The sequence below is a fragment of the Bos indicus genome, chromosome 3 (assembly GCF_029378745.1).
Source record: "Bos indicus isolate NIAB-ARS_2022 breed Sahiwal x Tharparkar chromosome 3, NIAB-ARS_B.indTharparkar_mat_pri_1.0, whole genome shotgun sequence".
Classification (NCBI taxonomy): domain Eukaryota; kingdom Metazoa; phylum Chordata; class Mammalia; order Artiodactyla; family Bovidae; genus Bos; species Bos indicus.
The window spans coordinates 93,945,366-93,960,964 of record NC_091762.1 but is presented as its reverse complement, the minus strand read 5'-3'; the positions used below and the strand labels follow the sequence as shown (position 1 = coordinate 93,960,964).

Here is a 15,599-nt window from a genome sequence, read left to right as displayed (position 1 = left end):
CAATCACTACACACTGTACCTTGGGTCCTAATCTCTGAGCCTGGGGGCAAGGGTGGGGTGGGGAGTTCCTTGACAAGAGCAGAGTGAAAATAGAACAGTTTCTGAAGATAGGCTCCTTTTGCTGCCCAGGTATTCTCTACTGTCCCATCAACCCTATCCCACCCATCCCTCAAACTCGGGATGCAATGAAGACCATAGCTTTCTCATTCTTGTACTTTGTGAGGAACTAGCTTGATCAGAGGCTGACCAAGCACCTACTTTTGTGCTAGGCACTATGCCAAGGTGCCTAGCACATTATCCCATTTAACCTGTTCAGCTACTTTAGGTTATTATCAACTCTATTTTACTGATGGGGTAAGTGAGGTAAGTATTCTAACCTAGGTACCTTTAATAAGAGATAAAAAATGGGAGGTGGGGAGACTCATCCTCCTCTGAAAAATGTTGGTGGGGATATCATTAATCTGTCATTTTCACTAACTCATCTCTCACCTCTCTCATTCATTGCTGGTCTGAATACAGTTAACAATCACCTCAGAGAACTATTGGGCATTAATTGGCTTGTGGCTCTAATGCTCAGTCGTGTCTGACTCTTTGCCACCACATGAACTGTAGCCCACCAGGCTCCTCTGTCCATGGAATTCCTCCAGGCAAGAATACTGGAGTGGGTTGCCGTTTCCTACTTGAGAAGATGTTCTCGACCCAGGTATTGAACCCGTTCCCGGGTATCTTGGGTCTCTCGCATTGGCAGGTGAAGTCTTTACCACTAGCACCACCTGGGAAGTCCCTCTAACTCTTAGGGCTCCTGGGAATCGAGCCTGATGTTCTCAGTTTATCAATGGGTTGCTGAGGCCCAGAAAGTGTCAGTGATATGCCCAAGGTCACCCAGCCAATTGGCCAAGACTTTGCCTCCAGGGCCAAAGATCTTTTCCTATAGCAGGCCCTCTGACCTTCCAGGAAGTGTTCCACTTCCTCAGAGCCCACTGCTTTTTACTTAACCACACTTGGAGAGGTGGTACCTATGACCCAAACAAGCCTCAGAGATGAGTCAAGGCTGACTCATCTCCAATCAGGGAGAAAACCTGAGAACTCCTTTCCTGCTGGTCACGACAGGCTAAGACCCCAGGCAATGGGGGGACTGGCCAAAAGGTCCCTGAAAAAAAGATGGGAAAGCACAACCCTGCTGGGATGTCAGAGAACATGGCTCTGATTCCGGCTTTGTTACTCTCACTGTGTGGCCTTAGGCGAGTCACTTCTCCCTGGACCTTAATTTACTCTGTAAAATGTGTACAATAATACCCACTAAGAAAGCAATAAAACTAGAGATGAAGCTTACATTGGAGCTTGGTTTCTAATACATGGTGGCTTTTAAAAATGAGTAACCCTCATTTTTATTATCGTTAGGCATTTAGATGTTTACATGTTAGTCGCCTCAGACTGTTGATATGTCAAAGATAGGAATCATGTCTTAAAGGCCTTTGTGTCCCCAGCACCTAGCAGAGTTCCTAACCTATACTAAGGGTAGATTTGCTCTGTGGAAAGAGCCCAAGCTTTGGAATCAAGTAGAATTGAAAGTGTATCCTGGATCCGGTACTAATAGCTGTGCCAGTGGTAACCTTCTCTGTCTGTGTTTGTCTATAACATGAAATAACACTCACCTCAGAGAATCGTTAGAAGAATCGAATAAGATGCTTGTGCCAGCGTGTTTTAGCCAAACATGAATCTTCTTATTGTAACTTGAAAATTGAATCTTTTATATGTGCCTTAGGCATCCTCCTTTCCTCTTGGCTAGCACCTTTATAAGATGGTTCTTCCTCCCCCAGGCTTCAGGCGCCACTGAGGGACTTTAAGAACTTTCATTATATATCAGCCAGAGGAAGAGGCAGAAACAGTGTGCTCAAGAGTTGGACCACTGGCTATTTTGCTGGTTTCCCTGGAAGGGGATTGAAGAGTTGTGGATTTGAAGACCCTGGGATACTCATGTGAGGGAATCCGTGGCATCTGGGAAAGAGAATCATGTAAAAAAACTTGTGGGCATATTGGGCCCACAAGTTCAGTGTGAACCTGCATTTTGATGTATCTGCCAAAAAAAAAAATGAGTGAAATCTCAGGTCATGTTAACAGAATTATAGAGTCTGGAAGCAAGAGAATGGTGGTCCTTCTTTACCCCCAATTGAATTAGAACATATCGGCCATCACATCTCAGAGGTAACATTTTAGCATCCACTCCACAGGTGCACAACTTTGGTTCCAAATATATCACTCAAGCGTCCCCAAATATAGCAATGAGAATTCTTGAGCAATTTCCAATATTTCAAAGGTTTTACTGGGACCAAGTTTCTTTGTTTTGAGCTAGAATTGTATTAGGCTAAGGAGGGTACTTAGCATGGGCTCTTTCCTGCTAATGAGAACTCTTTGATTAACAGAAAATGGTCATGGGGAGTGGAGAGGCTAGTACCTAATAAAGGCAGTCCATTAAAGAGACTGAATTCTTTACAATTTGGAATTCAAGGGAAAACAAATAGAAAAATGAGGCCAGTCCTACTTTCTACCCCATTTGATACAATAGTAACTGAGATCCAGAGAGAAGGGGTTAGCGGGGCACCCCACTCCAGTACTCTTGCCTAGAAAATCCTATGGACAGAGGAGCCTGGTAGGCTGCAGTCCAAGGGGTCGCTAAGAGTCAGAAACTTGAACGACCTCACTTTCACTTTTCACTTTCATGCATTGGAGAAGGAAATGGCAACCCACTCCAGCATTCTTGCCTGGAGAATCCCAGGGACGGGGGAGCCTGGTGGGCTGCCGTCTATGGGGTCGCACAGAGTTGGACATGACTGAAGTGACTTAGCAGCAGCAGTGTAATAATTTAATATCAAGATGAGGATTTAAGCCAAGGTTTTATAACTCCTAAAAGCCCAAGGATTCCTCCCAACCCCTGACTGCCTGCGGCTCAGATCAGATCAGAGATTAGATCAAATCAGTCGCTCAGTCGTGTCCGACTCTTTACGACCCCATGAATCGCAGCACGCCAGGCCTCCCTGTCCATCACCAACTCCCGGAGTTCACTCAGACTCACGTCCATCGAGTCAGTGATGCCATCCAGCCATCTCATCCTCTGTCGTCCCCTTTTCTTCCTGCCCCCAATCCCTCCCAGCATCAGAGTCTTTTCCAATGAGTCAACTCTTCGCATGAGGTGGCCAAAGTACTGGAGTTTCAGCTTTAGCATCATTCCTTCCAAAGAAATCCCAGGGCTGATCTCCTTCAGAATGGACTGGTTGGATCTCCTTGCAGCCCAGAGCCCCACAATTTAAGAATAACCTTGACTAATCAGTCAGAAGGTGATCAGAGGTGAGTGACCAACTTGGTCTGAGAACCAGATTATGTGTATTTGGGCTAAGAGCTGGGGACATTTGCCCCTGAGCAAAGAAGGCTCAGGGCTCACACCCCAGGACCCCAGGCCTCTGCAAGGTTGTCCTGGGGCATAAAGAAGAGACATTTTATGAGATGTCAGAGAACAGAGTTAAATCAGTGGGAGAAGCCATAGGGAGGCAGGTGTTGATTCAAAAAAGCTAGGTCTTTCTTAGACTAAGACCTGAAATTCTTTTGTAAAGTGCACCCTCTAAGTTACATGAGGGCTATATTTGGTTCACCAGTTTGTAACTCTCCATTTAAAAAGCACCCCTAAGCCTGGAAGGTAACCAGGAAAAGGCTAAATGTGGGATTCATTGAAGGAGATTCTTGCATTGAATAGAAAATTGAACTAAATCCTTGTGCCAAATGGAATGCCTTAAAATGCAAGCTTAAATAACAAAAAATCCCAAAGAATCTACAAAATACACAGAGACACACTAAACAACCTCCTAAACCTAACAAGTGCACTTAGCAAGCTCACAGTACGTAAGGTCAGAAGCAAATATCAATTGTATTTATATATGTATCAGTGACAAACAACTAGAGACTAAATTTTAAATATAGGGACTTCCCGGGAGGTCCACTGGTTAAGAATCCACCTGCCAATCCAGGGGACAACAGGAGTTCAATTGCTGCTCTGGGAAGATTCCACATGCCTCGAGGCACCTGAGCTCTAATGCCACAGCTACTGAGCCTGTTCCCCAAAGCCTATGCTCCACAACAAGAGAGGCTGCAGTGATGAGAACCCTGCTCACTGCAAGGAGAGAGTAGCTCTCACTTGCCACAGCTAGAGAAGGGCTGCGTGCAGCAACAAAGACCCAGCCAAATAAATAAATATTTTCTAAAAAGACAGACCTTTAAAAAATAAAATATCATCTATAGTCACTCTAAAAAATGAAATAATGAGGTGTAAAGCTAACAAACATGTATAGGATCTATACAATAAAAACTACGAAATGCTAGTGAAGGAAATCAAAGAAGACCTAAATAAATGGAGAGATACACTATGTCATGGGCTTCCCTGGTGGCTCTGTGGTAAAGAATCTGCCTCCCAATGCGGGAGACACAGGTTTGATACCTGGATCAGGAAGACCCTCTGAGGGAGGAAATGGCAACCCACTGCAGCATTCTTGCCTGGAGAATTCCACAGACAGAGGAATCTGGCGGGCTACAGTCCACAGGGTCGCAAAGAGTCAGACATGACTGAGCCACACACACACACACCCACACACACACACTATGTCATGAATTGGAAGACTCAACATAGTAAAGATTAAAAACCATAGCAGCTCTTTGGTATATATAGACAAGCTGATTCTAAAATTTATATGGAAAGACAAAGGAAATAGAGTAGCTAAAATAATATTGAAAGAGATAAAGTTGGAGGAAATCACCCTACTTGATTTTAACACATTATAGAGCAACAATACTGAGGACAGTGTGGTACTGGAGGAGGGACAGACACCTAGATATGATAAAACTGACTGAGTGGCATTTCAGGGGCTCTGAAGAGCCCTGGTACCATAGTCCTTCATATCCCAGTGCAGAAAAGAATTAAGCAAGAGGCAAAATGATAGATAAGAAAGGATTTATTAGAATAGGAAGCTTGTGAGGTTTACAAGCCAGCAGGTGAGAAATGCCTCACCCCAAGAACCCACTGGGCTACAGTTTTATAATCAAAGGAGAAGTGGGGAGGGGGAGAAGAACTTTGTCTTTCTTGAGTAGATGTCATACTCCCATCATCATCTTCTCCTCCTTTGGGCAGGGGAGTTTTTTGTCTGCACACGGTCAAGCTTAGGTCTACAAATTACTGTTTTTTATGTGTGCAGAAAGCATGTCCTAGGGATCATTAACTCACTGAGCTCACTGGGCAGGATGTGGTTCTCATGCCACCATTGTTTTATTGTTTGGGGGCATGTCTCGTCCTTCTGTTGCATGGTTCTGTTGCTAAGCAAGACTGCTTGGTTTTGTGGTTAAGCAAACCCACTTTTTGAGTAATCATTAACTTACAGGGGTCTCCCATATTTTTAAAATCCACCATGTAATTTTTGTGGTTAAGCAAACCTGCTTTCTTGAGTGATCATTAACTTATAGGTGTCTCTCATATATTTTCTACTTACAATCCCCTAGTGAGATTAACTATTTAATCATCTACTTTGTTCCTATCAAAGATATAGACCCACATCCTATGTATGTCCAAAAGATTTTTTACAAAGTATAAAAGCAATGCAATGGGAGAAGAATAGTCTTTTCAATATATAATGTTGAAACAATTAGACTTCCACAGGTTAAAAAAACACTTTTTACATAACCTCATACTTTATATAAAAATTAACCCAAAATAAATCATGGACCAAAATGTAACCTATACAACTATAAAACTTTTAGAAGAAAACAGGAGAAGATCTTCATGACCCGGGGTTAGGCAAAGCCATCAAAAGCACAAAAAAATACATTAGTCATTGATCTAGATCAAAACTCAAAATGTTTGTGCTGATAAAGACTCTATTAAGAAGAAGGAAAGAAGACCCTCTAACTGGGAAATAATGTTCACATATCTGACAAAGGTCTTTTACCCAGAACATATAAAGAGTCCCCTGAACTCAACATTAAGAAAACAAACAGGGCTTCTCTGGTGGCTCAGTGGTAAAGAATCTATCTGCCTGCCAATTCAGGACACCGGTTCAATCCCAGATCCAGGAAGATCCCACATGCTGCAGAGCAACTAGGTGTGCACACAAGTGTGCACATCACAACTACTGAGCTGTGCTCTAAAGCCTGGGAAACACAACTACTGAGCCCACACGCCGCAGCGACTGAAGCCTGCCTGCCCCAGAGCCTGTGCTCCACAAGGAACACCACAGCGGTGAGAAGCCCACGCACCATAACTAGAAAGTAGCCTCTGCTCATCACAGATAGAGAAGAGCCCACACAGCAACAAAGATCCAGCACAGCCAAAAATAATTTCATTAATTAAAATTAAAAACAAAAAAAATAAGAAAACAAACAATGCTTTTAGAAAATGAGCATAATACTTGAACTGATACTTTACTGAAGAGGAGATACAGAGAGCAAATAAGCACATGAAAATATGTTTCATCTTCATTAGCCATTAAGGAAACACATATTAAAGCCACAATGAGATACTACTTCTCGCCTATCAGAATATTAAAGTAAAAATACTGATAATTCCAAGGGAGGATAGAGCAACTGGATCTCTTACACATTTTTGGTGGGAATTAAAATGATATATAGCCACTTTGGAAGACAGTGTTTTCATAAAGTTAATCATCCTCACTATTAGTTTCCTATGACCACTGTATCAAATTACCACAAACTTGATGGCTTAATATAGTAGATATGTGTTCTCTCTCAGTTCTCAGGGCTGGAAATTCAAAATCAGTTTTGCTGGGCAGAAATCAACGACTCCACAGGAGAGTCTGTGCCTTGACTCTTCCTGTTTCTGGTGACTGCCAGCATTCCTTTGCTTGTAACTCACTGTAGTCTCTCCCTCTGTCTTTACATCACCATCTGTGAGTGTCTATCTCCCTCTGCCTTTCTCCTATAAGGGCACGTGTGATGGCATTTAGGGCCCATCTAGATAATTGAGGATAATCTCATCTCAAAGTCCTTAATTTCATCACATCTGCAAAAACCATAGAAGTTAACAGTTACAGGTTCCAGAAATTGGGACCTGATATATTTGGGGGTCACCATTCAGTCCACTATACCATTCAAAACAATATTATTATTATTATCCTAGAGAAATGAAAATGTATGTCTGTCCAAAAACCTATACACAACTGCTCATAACAGCTTTGTTTTTAATAGACAAAAGCTAGAAATAAGCCAAAGGTTCTTTAGTGGGCAAATGGTACAACCATATAATGGAATATATGCAGCCATAAAAACAAATGAACTATCAATACACATAACAGCTTGAATGGATTGCAAGGTATTAAACAGAGTGAAAAAACCCCATCTCACAAGGTTGTACAGTGTATAATTCATCTGCGTAACATTTCTTAAATGACAACGTTATGTATGGAGAAGGGGTTAGTGGTTACCAGCGTTAGATTTAGGAGGAAGTTCTGACGTAAAGAGGTAGCATAAGGAAATTTTTCTTCATGGTGATGGGACAGTTCTTTGTCTTGATTGTGGCAGTGATAATATAAAACTGTACATATGATAGGGCTTCCCAGGTGGTGCTCGTGGTGAAGAACAGCCTGCCAACACAGGAGACATAAAAGAAGCAGGTTCAATGGTTGAATCAGTAAGATCTCCTGGAGGAGGGCATGGCCACCAACCCACTCCAATAATCTTGCCTGGAGAGTCCCATGGACAGAGAAGCCTGGCAGGCTACAGTCCACAGGGTCACAAAGAGTTGGACATGACTGAAGCGACTTAGCATGCATTCACACACGCATACATGTGATAAACTTTCATAGTACTAAACACCCAAAAAAAGTCCATATTAAAAAAATGGGTAAAATTGAATAGGATTTGTAGTTTAGTCAGTTGTAGTATGTTAATGTCAGTCTCCTAGTTTTGAAATTACTCTATGATTATATAAGATATTATCATGGGGGAAAACTAGGTGAAGGGTACAATGGAACTCAATTGTTTTGTAACTTTTTGTGAGTCTTAAATCATCAAAAATAGAGAGTTCAAAACAAAAAAGAAAATTTATTGGCTCTGTAAATGAGAAGTCCAAAAGTATGGTGAGCTTTAGGAATGGTCTAAGTGGAAGTTCAGCATCCTCAGGCTACGGCTCCATCCTCCAAGATTCTCACAACTCTGCCCTCTTGTGTTAGCTTTCTCCTCAGACTGATTTTTCCCATGGTAGTAAGTTGGCTTCCAGAAGTCCCTGGGACTGTGTTCTTTTTGTTCCCATCTAACTAGGGGAAGAAAGAAGGAGCGCTCTCTTCATCCCTCCCCTGGGGAAGGAGGAGGCCTGACTCTGATTGGACCACCTCAGGTCATGTGCCCAATCACTACATCCAGGGAAATGCTATGCACTGATTGCCCATCCTGTAGCAAAGGAACAGGATTACTTGACAGGCTCATATCAATCAGGCCCCTCTGCTGGAGCTGAGATGGGATCAATCCCAACCAAACATAATTGCTGGGTGGAAAGAGGGTGGAATGGATATTGCATAGCCAACTCCAGTGTCCCATACAGCGTCCTTCTTCAAATTCCCTCTTTCCTTGTTTTCAGAGGCACCATTCATCCTTGATCTCTTCCATCAATGGGTTTTAAAGCATAGGAGTTTTCTAGATAAACAAGGTATAAAATGCCATTCCAGACAGAAGGAACAGTAAAAGCAGAGACTCAGAGATATGAAGGAATGGACCCATTCAGGGAACAATAAAATTCTGGTGTAGTAAAGCATTGAGTTCTTCCGAGAAGAGTAGTAGTGAAAAGCTAGAGAAGGATTGGGGCCCATACCTAAAGAATCTTGAATGCCACCTCGAGTATCACAGGTCATGGGAAGACATTGAGTGCTTTTGAGAAAGAGTAGTACATGGACTCACTTAACCTTAGAAAGATCTCTCTGGAAGATGGCCCAACCAAAGGCTGTCTTTTGGTCTGGGCAGAAGAAAATGAAAAGCAGATCTAGTGTGGTGCTGAAAAGCAGATCTAGTGTGGTGCCTTGAGGATGGAGAGAATGGGTGGGTACAGCAGATAGTGATATGGTAGAATTAACAGGACCTGGAGTGAATTGCTTGACCTTGGAAATGGGTAGGGAGAGAAGGTGTGAGAGCTAACACTTGATACACTTGATTTCTAGCTTGAACACTTGATACACTTTTAATTCAAAAAAGGCAAGAGTACTTCATTCTGTCAAATGCTCCTAGTAAGTCAAAGGAGACAATGATTTATAAGTAACCATAGGATTTAGTGACAAAAAGTTTTAAGTTGTGTTACAGGCAGAAACCAAGTAGGTTGCAGCAGAATGTCATGAATGGGAAGTGGGAAATAATATGGCCAAGTGAGCTTCCTATCAAGTCCAGGTATAAAAGGAGGAGAGGATCAAGCAGAAAGTGAAGAGAGTCATGAAATCTATTCTTAAAGCAAAGAACAATATGTATTTTTTAAATTACTGCACTTCCCTGCAGGCTAGCTGTGTAGTCAGCCTGAATCTTCATTTAATAAGTGAGTTTTTAATAGTAACTTTTAACTCAAAGAAATTAAGCCGTGCCCTGTGGGGCCACCCAAGACAGGCGAGTCATGGTGGTGAGGTCTGACAGAATGTGGTCCACTGGAGAAGGGAATGGAAAACCACTTCAGTATTCTTGCCTTGAGAACCCCATGAACAGTATGAAAAGGCAAAATGATAGGATACTGAAAGAGGAACTCCCCAGGTCACTAGGTGCCCAACATGCTATTGGACAGAGGATAAGATGGCTGGATGGCATAACAAACTTGATGGACGTGAGTCTGAGTGAACTCCGGGAGTTGGTGATGGACAGGGAGGCCTGGCGTGCTGCGATTCATGGGGTCGCAAAGAGTCACGACTGAGTGTCTGAACTGAACTGAACTGACCCTATGAGTTTATGGTGAAGATGAAGTCTTCATGTCTGCTAGCAATTGTTTATTGTCTGTCCCCTCCATTAAACTTTAAGCTCATGAGAAACATTAATAGCTCATAGTTCACAATGTGGAATATTATTAATGAATATTTTTTTAAATGAATGATTTGTTTAAATGAATGTTTAAGACTCTGAGCCCACCCCTGTCCAAGGTAAGCACTCAGGGAAGCTACATGTATAATATGATCCCGATGGAAAGGAAGGGCTTACAGGAGGAAGCCCCATGCCCTTGGCTTGCTGTTTTCCAGACCCTGATGAGGCACCCTCTGATTGCCAAGGTAGAAACACAGGCAACTCGGTGGAGGTGCGAGGAGTGAGCCCTCTCAGGCAGAGCCACCCCTTCCTGAACTCCTGGCTGGACTGCAATGAGGAGCAGGCTAAGGATCCCAAACGCCTCCTCCAGCACTGCTTCATGGCTACAGTGACCGCCAGTGACCTTCCAGGGAGCCCTGAGGAGGTTCCTGTCCACAGTCTACTATACCCAGCCCCATAAACATCCAATAAATGTCTCTCCACCATCCTCTTCTGGAGCCTCTTTTTGGTGTTTAAAAAAAAAAAAAAAAAAAAAAGGTGGGAGTGGGGATAATCAAAGGGACTTTGGAACCTAACAGATAAATGAGTGCTTTTCCTTGCAAACCCACTCAGGTTCCACTGTGAACCCAGCTACAGTGCTCTACCTGGCCCACTGTGGGCCGAAGGGAGTTTAGACATGGGTCTCCAGTAAAATGGTCATGACAACTCCATGTGATCAGGGAGAAGTCTGGGGCTTGTGGAGATTCAGAGGAGCCCCTCACCTAAACCAGGGAGTCAGGGAATTCTGACTTAGTCTTCCTGCCATGGAGCAGATGTACTTAGGAAATCCAGGGAAGATGACTGGGACCCAGAAGCAGTGACTTCTGCCTCTCCAACAGCTCAGCATTGCTCCTGGAGTGAGTCCCTTGCCAAGGAACAGAATGAGAGGGAATAGAGCATACTCACTGGACTTCCCAGCGGTGCCGGGGTAAAAAATCCACCTGCCTGTGCAGGAGAGACAAGAGATGCGGGTTTGACCCCTGAGTCAGGAAGATCCCCTGGAGAAGGGTATGGCAACCCACGCCAGTATTCTCGCATGGAAAATTCCATGGACAGAGGAGCCTGACGGGCTACAGCCCATGGGGTCACGAAGAGTTGGACATGACTAAGCATAGCATACAGAGTACATACACAGGACTCAGCCATGTTTAATATCGTTCAGCTCCTCAGGTGAATGAAAGAGTGAATAGTCAAGTGAGTGAGGGAATGAATGGTTAATAGACTCCACAGCATGGCTTTGGTAAAGTCCCCTAGTTTCTCTGAGCCTCAGTTCCCTTGCAGGGTTATGGTGAGTGTTGAGATGATGTATATGAACCCTATTCCTAAACTTGAAAGTGCTACAAAGACTTAAAAAGTTATAGGTGAGTATTTTGCAATGTAAGATAGTGATTAAGAGCAGGGACTTCTGAGCCAAATGCCTGGTTCAAATCCCGTCCCTGCCCTTACTTGCTTAGTAACATTTGTACCTAATCATCTGTACAAGCAGGGATAACAGTAATATTTACCTCATAACATTTGGGGGAGGACTAAATCACTTCATCCAAGTAATTAGAACAAGGTTGGCAAATGGAAAGCATTGCATTAGCTCTTTTTATTAGGTTTTAAAATATTATTAGTCTGACAGCAAAGGAATCTTAGGGTAGGATGCTACTGCCGCCCGTTCTCTCCCAGCTACGCTCCTTATCTTCATTTTGTCAGTGGCTTTAGGCTTTTCCTTGAGGGTGTAAGGCAAGGATGGGGAGACTCAGTAGCCACGGAAAGCGGTTCTTGACATTTTTGACATTGACATGATCTGCCGCTGGATTTGGCAACCGTGAAATGGTCACTCTTAGACATCTGTGCCTGGGGCCTGAACCAGCCAAGGACACACGACAGGTGGAAAGGCCAGGTGAGTCAACCTCAGAAGTGCCCCAGGCTGCACATCAGGAGATCTCAGTTCTGGCCTTGCTTTATTTGTGGTCTCCTGTGGCATGTGTATGTGTAATTTTCAGCACTCTAAAGCCAGCACCTTTTCGCCTTATTGTACTTTCCATGGTGTTTATCCTGTTCAGGTTACCAGAAACAACAGGGAATTATCCACAGCTTCTCTCCCCAGGGAGTCCATGTGACGGGTGAGGGGCACACAAAAGAGCAATGGACCCACAGTGACCCTTCATGCAGCTTGAGGGAGGAATAAGCGATGCCTGAGCTGAATCATCAGAGATGAGTCAGTTTCCAGGTAAGACAGAATCATTAGAAATTATGGCCAGAGTACAATCTGTTCAAAAACAGTGAGAAAAAGCCTAGCATAGCCTAAGCACTGCAAGTCATTTGTTGTGAGAGAGCTTAGGGTGTGTGTGTGTGCACACATGTGTGGCGGGAACGGGTGACAGGCAGGGGGTGTAGTCACTGACGGACTTTGTGACCTTTCACAGGACGGATCCTGTCTGTCTCCTTGGTATCCACATCAGGAACATCCTCAGAGATTTTTCCTCAGAGCACCTTCTGGCAGGTTAAAGGAAGAATCCTATAAGGACCTTACTTTTAGACTGCTCTTGGTCTGTTAGGGGGAGAGGATCTGTAAATTCTAAAAATTCAAATGGTCATCAGTGGCCTAAACAGTGGTCCTCAAACCTCAGCCAAGGTCAGAATCAGCTGGAGGGCTAGTTTAAAACACAGATCCTTGCCCCCCTTTCCCCACCCCCTCTGCCGTCAGAGTGTCTGATTGGGTAGGTCTGGATTAAGTCCTCAGAATTTGCATTCCTAATGAGTTCCAGGCAGTGCTGGTCTGGGACCACCCTTTGAGAATGACTGGCCAGGAAGAACAAAGAGAATTCAGAGCTGGGGAGGCTAGAAGGAGACCTCACACTGAGCAGGGCCCCAAGGCCTAGTGGAATCTCCCCAGCAGAGCCTGTGTGGATGGGGTGGGCATAGGTGGAAAAGATTTGTGCGCTGCCTTTGCTGAACTACACATCCCAGGCCCCCGTAAAGCTCCTCCCCCTTGCCCTTGTTCAGCATCTCGCATTTGAATTCAATCAGCCCCCAGAGCTGGCTCACACTGGTGTTGCCCTGCCTCAGTCCTGGGTTGGAAACACGCTGCCCAACCTGTGCAGCAGGAACCCCTCCCTCAGGGCAGCCGAAGAGGAAGGAAGCGGGGTGGGCTGACGCACAGACAGAAATAGTCTGAGGTCACCGCTGCTCTCAAGCACACATGGACCGGCTGGCAATTATTTCTCGTAAATTGCTTTCCTGGTTATGTTCAGAACACGTGTGTTTGCCTGCCTGGGAACAAACACTCAGAGGGCAAGGGGTGGAGGTAGCTTGCTGGGGAGAGGGCCCCAGATGGAGTGGAGCCCAAGTCTGAATCTTTGACCAAGAATTAGGAGGTACTGAATCTTACAACGTGGAAATATTAGAACCTTCCACTCGGTTTTACAGTACCCCTGTCAGGTGGTTTTCCAGCCTCCCCTAAACATGTACATTTGTTTGTTCCTTCAACATCACTGACAATGATTCTCTGCCAGAATCTGGGCTAAAGGAAGTCCCAGTTTCCATCCTCAAGGAGTTCATGGCTATGGTATCTACAGGAGATCCCTAACCCAGCCAACGGCTTCAGGGAAGGCTTCCTGGAGGAAGTGATCTGTAAATTAAGTCTTGAAGGAAAGGGAGTTTGTGGTACAAGATGGAGAATAGCATTCAAGGCAGAGGGAACTGAGACACAATGACCGAGGGCAGAGAGCAAATGATGATCTCAGGAAACAATCAGTAGTTGAGTTTGGTGGAGGCTACAATGTGGGAGATGGTAAGGGATGAAGCTAAAGGGGTATATGGGCCAAGTCCTGAAGCCTGGCCACATCAAGGGGCTTGGGCTTCATCCTGTGGGCAAGGGGGAGCCTTGGGATAGAATTTAAAGCATTGGAAGGAACTCGGTACCTTATGTGACAGCTTTTTATGTTCTTTGTGACACTGAAGTGAAATTTGCCACCCAGGAGCTCTGCTTTTGGGACTTCGTCAATAACTGTCCCTTTGGTTCCTGAAACGTCAGAAGTCTGACAGACAGTGATGGTTCTCTTGCCCATAAGAAATGGCTCAAACCTTGGACATCTCTCCTCTTGTTAGGAGGAGGTCATTCCACTGCCAATTGGGACACTGTTCCTCTTGGTCTGGGTCCAGTTAGCCCAGGGGCCAGAGTGCAGACAAACAAGGCCCAGGCCACAGGTCAGAGCCCAAGGGAAACGTGCCTTGCTCTATCCCAGAGATCTGGGAACACTTGCAAGGGTGTGAATGACTCCCTACATGCCTTCTACATACCTCATAAGGTCTAGGCTGCCCAGAGTGCATGATCCACGTAGGGAGTGTTGACTGAGGAGGTACTGTGGACCCACCATGTTGACAAGTTCTTAAGGAAACATGACGCAGTCCTGCCCTTAGGGATTTACTCACTAGAGATGAAAAGTAGGTTTGACCCATGAGACCCCTAGAGAGCAATAAGATTTTGAAAGCAAATGTCAAGCTGTGGGGTATAGGCCATGAGAGTTGCAGAGATTCTGAAACAGGAGGAAAGAAGTAGTCTGAACACCTTTATGGAGGATATGGGGATTGAATCTGACCCTGGTGGACCATGGCAATATTCAAAGGGTCTCAGTGAGGTAGGGGAAGTGTTCTGTAATGTCAACTTTGTATTTAAAGAGAGTCCCATTTGTGGCTCCAATGCTTTGGACAAGTAGACCATTCACCAGCCCCACCCCCAGCCATAGTCATTTAACAAACTACGTTTAATATGTTTGGGGTGCCTTGCCCTGAGCTCTAGGAACAAAGAAATCAATCAGTCATAACTCACATCCTTGGGGAGCTCTTAGGCTATTGGGGGAAGACTGATAGGTTAATACACAATTAGATGTATTTTGTTATTTCTCCAATGGTTGAAAGATGGCTTACCATTAAGATAGGTTATACAAATTTACATGGTATTACATTAGTGCAATGTAACTTTGCCACCCCTCCCATCAAGTAGTGGAAGGTATTTTCCCATCCTTTGTTTCTGTGCTGACTTTGCAACTTGCTTTGACAAACAGCAAGTGGCAGAAGTTACACTGTGCTATTTTGAGTCTAGGCCTCAAAAGACCTTGCAGCTTCCTCTCTCACCCTCTTGGAATGCAGTGTTACCATGTAAGGAAGCCTGGGCTGGCCTGCTGGTAGAAGAGACCATGTAGAACATATGTGAGCTCTCCACTGAGGCCCCCAGGCCAACTAGCTCCCAGCTGAACTACCAGTTAACTGCAGCTACTGAATGATCCCAGGTGAGATCAGCAGAAGAACCACCAGCTAAGCCCAGTCCAAAGCCAATTCATAGACTCATTAGCAAATATTAATAAATGGTTATTATTTTAAGCCACGTGTCTTGGTATAGTTTGTTACACAAGGGTAGATTAGTGATATAGTTCTTTTCACATATTTCATTACAATTGTGAATATACCTGTCTTCATTATTTGGTGAGCTCCTCCTTAGAGTTAAAAAAAGGTCTTTGTGTTATCTTCTGTTTGCT

General features: G+C 44.3%; 1 protein-coding gene across 1 annotated transcript in view; it reads left to right on the top strand.

Moving 5' to 3' along the window:
- SHISAL2A (shisa like 2A) overlaps nucleotides 1–10,522 on the top strand; it is a 31,178-nt gene extending 20,656 nt beyond the window's left edge. Inside the window, exon 3 of the mRNA XM_019958409.2 lies at nucleotides 10,251–10,522. Within this exon, the coding sequence (XP_019813968.2) occupies nucleotides 10,251–10,495 (245 nt within the window). The 3' untranslated portion in view covers nucleotides 10,496–10,522. The remainder of the gene's footprint in view (nucleotides 1–10,250) is intronic.
- The last annotated feature ends 5,077 nt before the right edge of the window (nucleotides 10,523–15,599 follow it).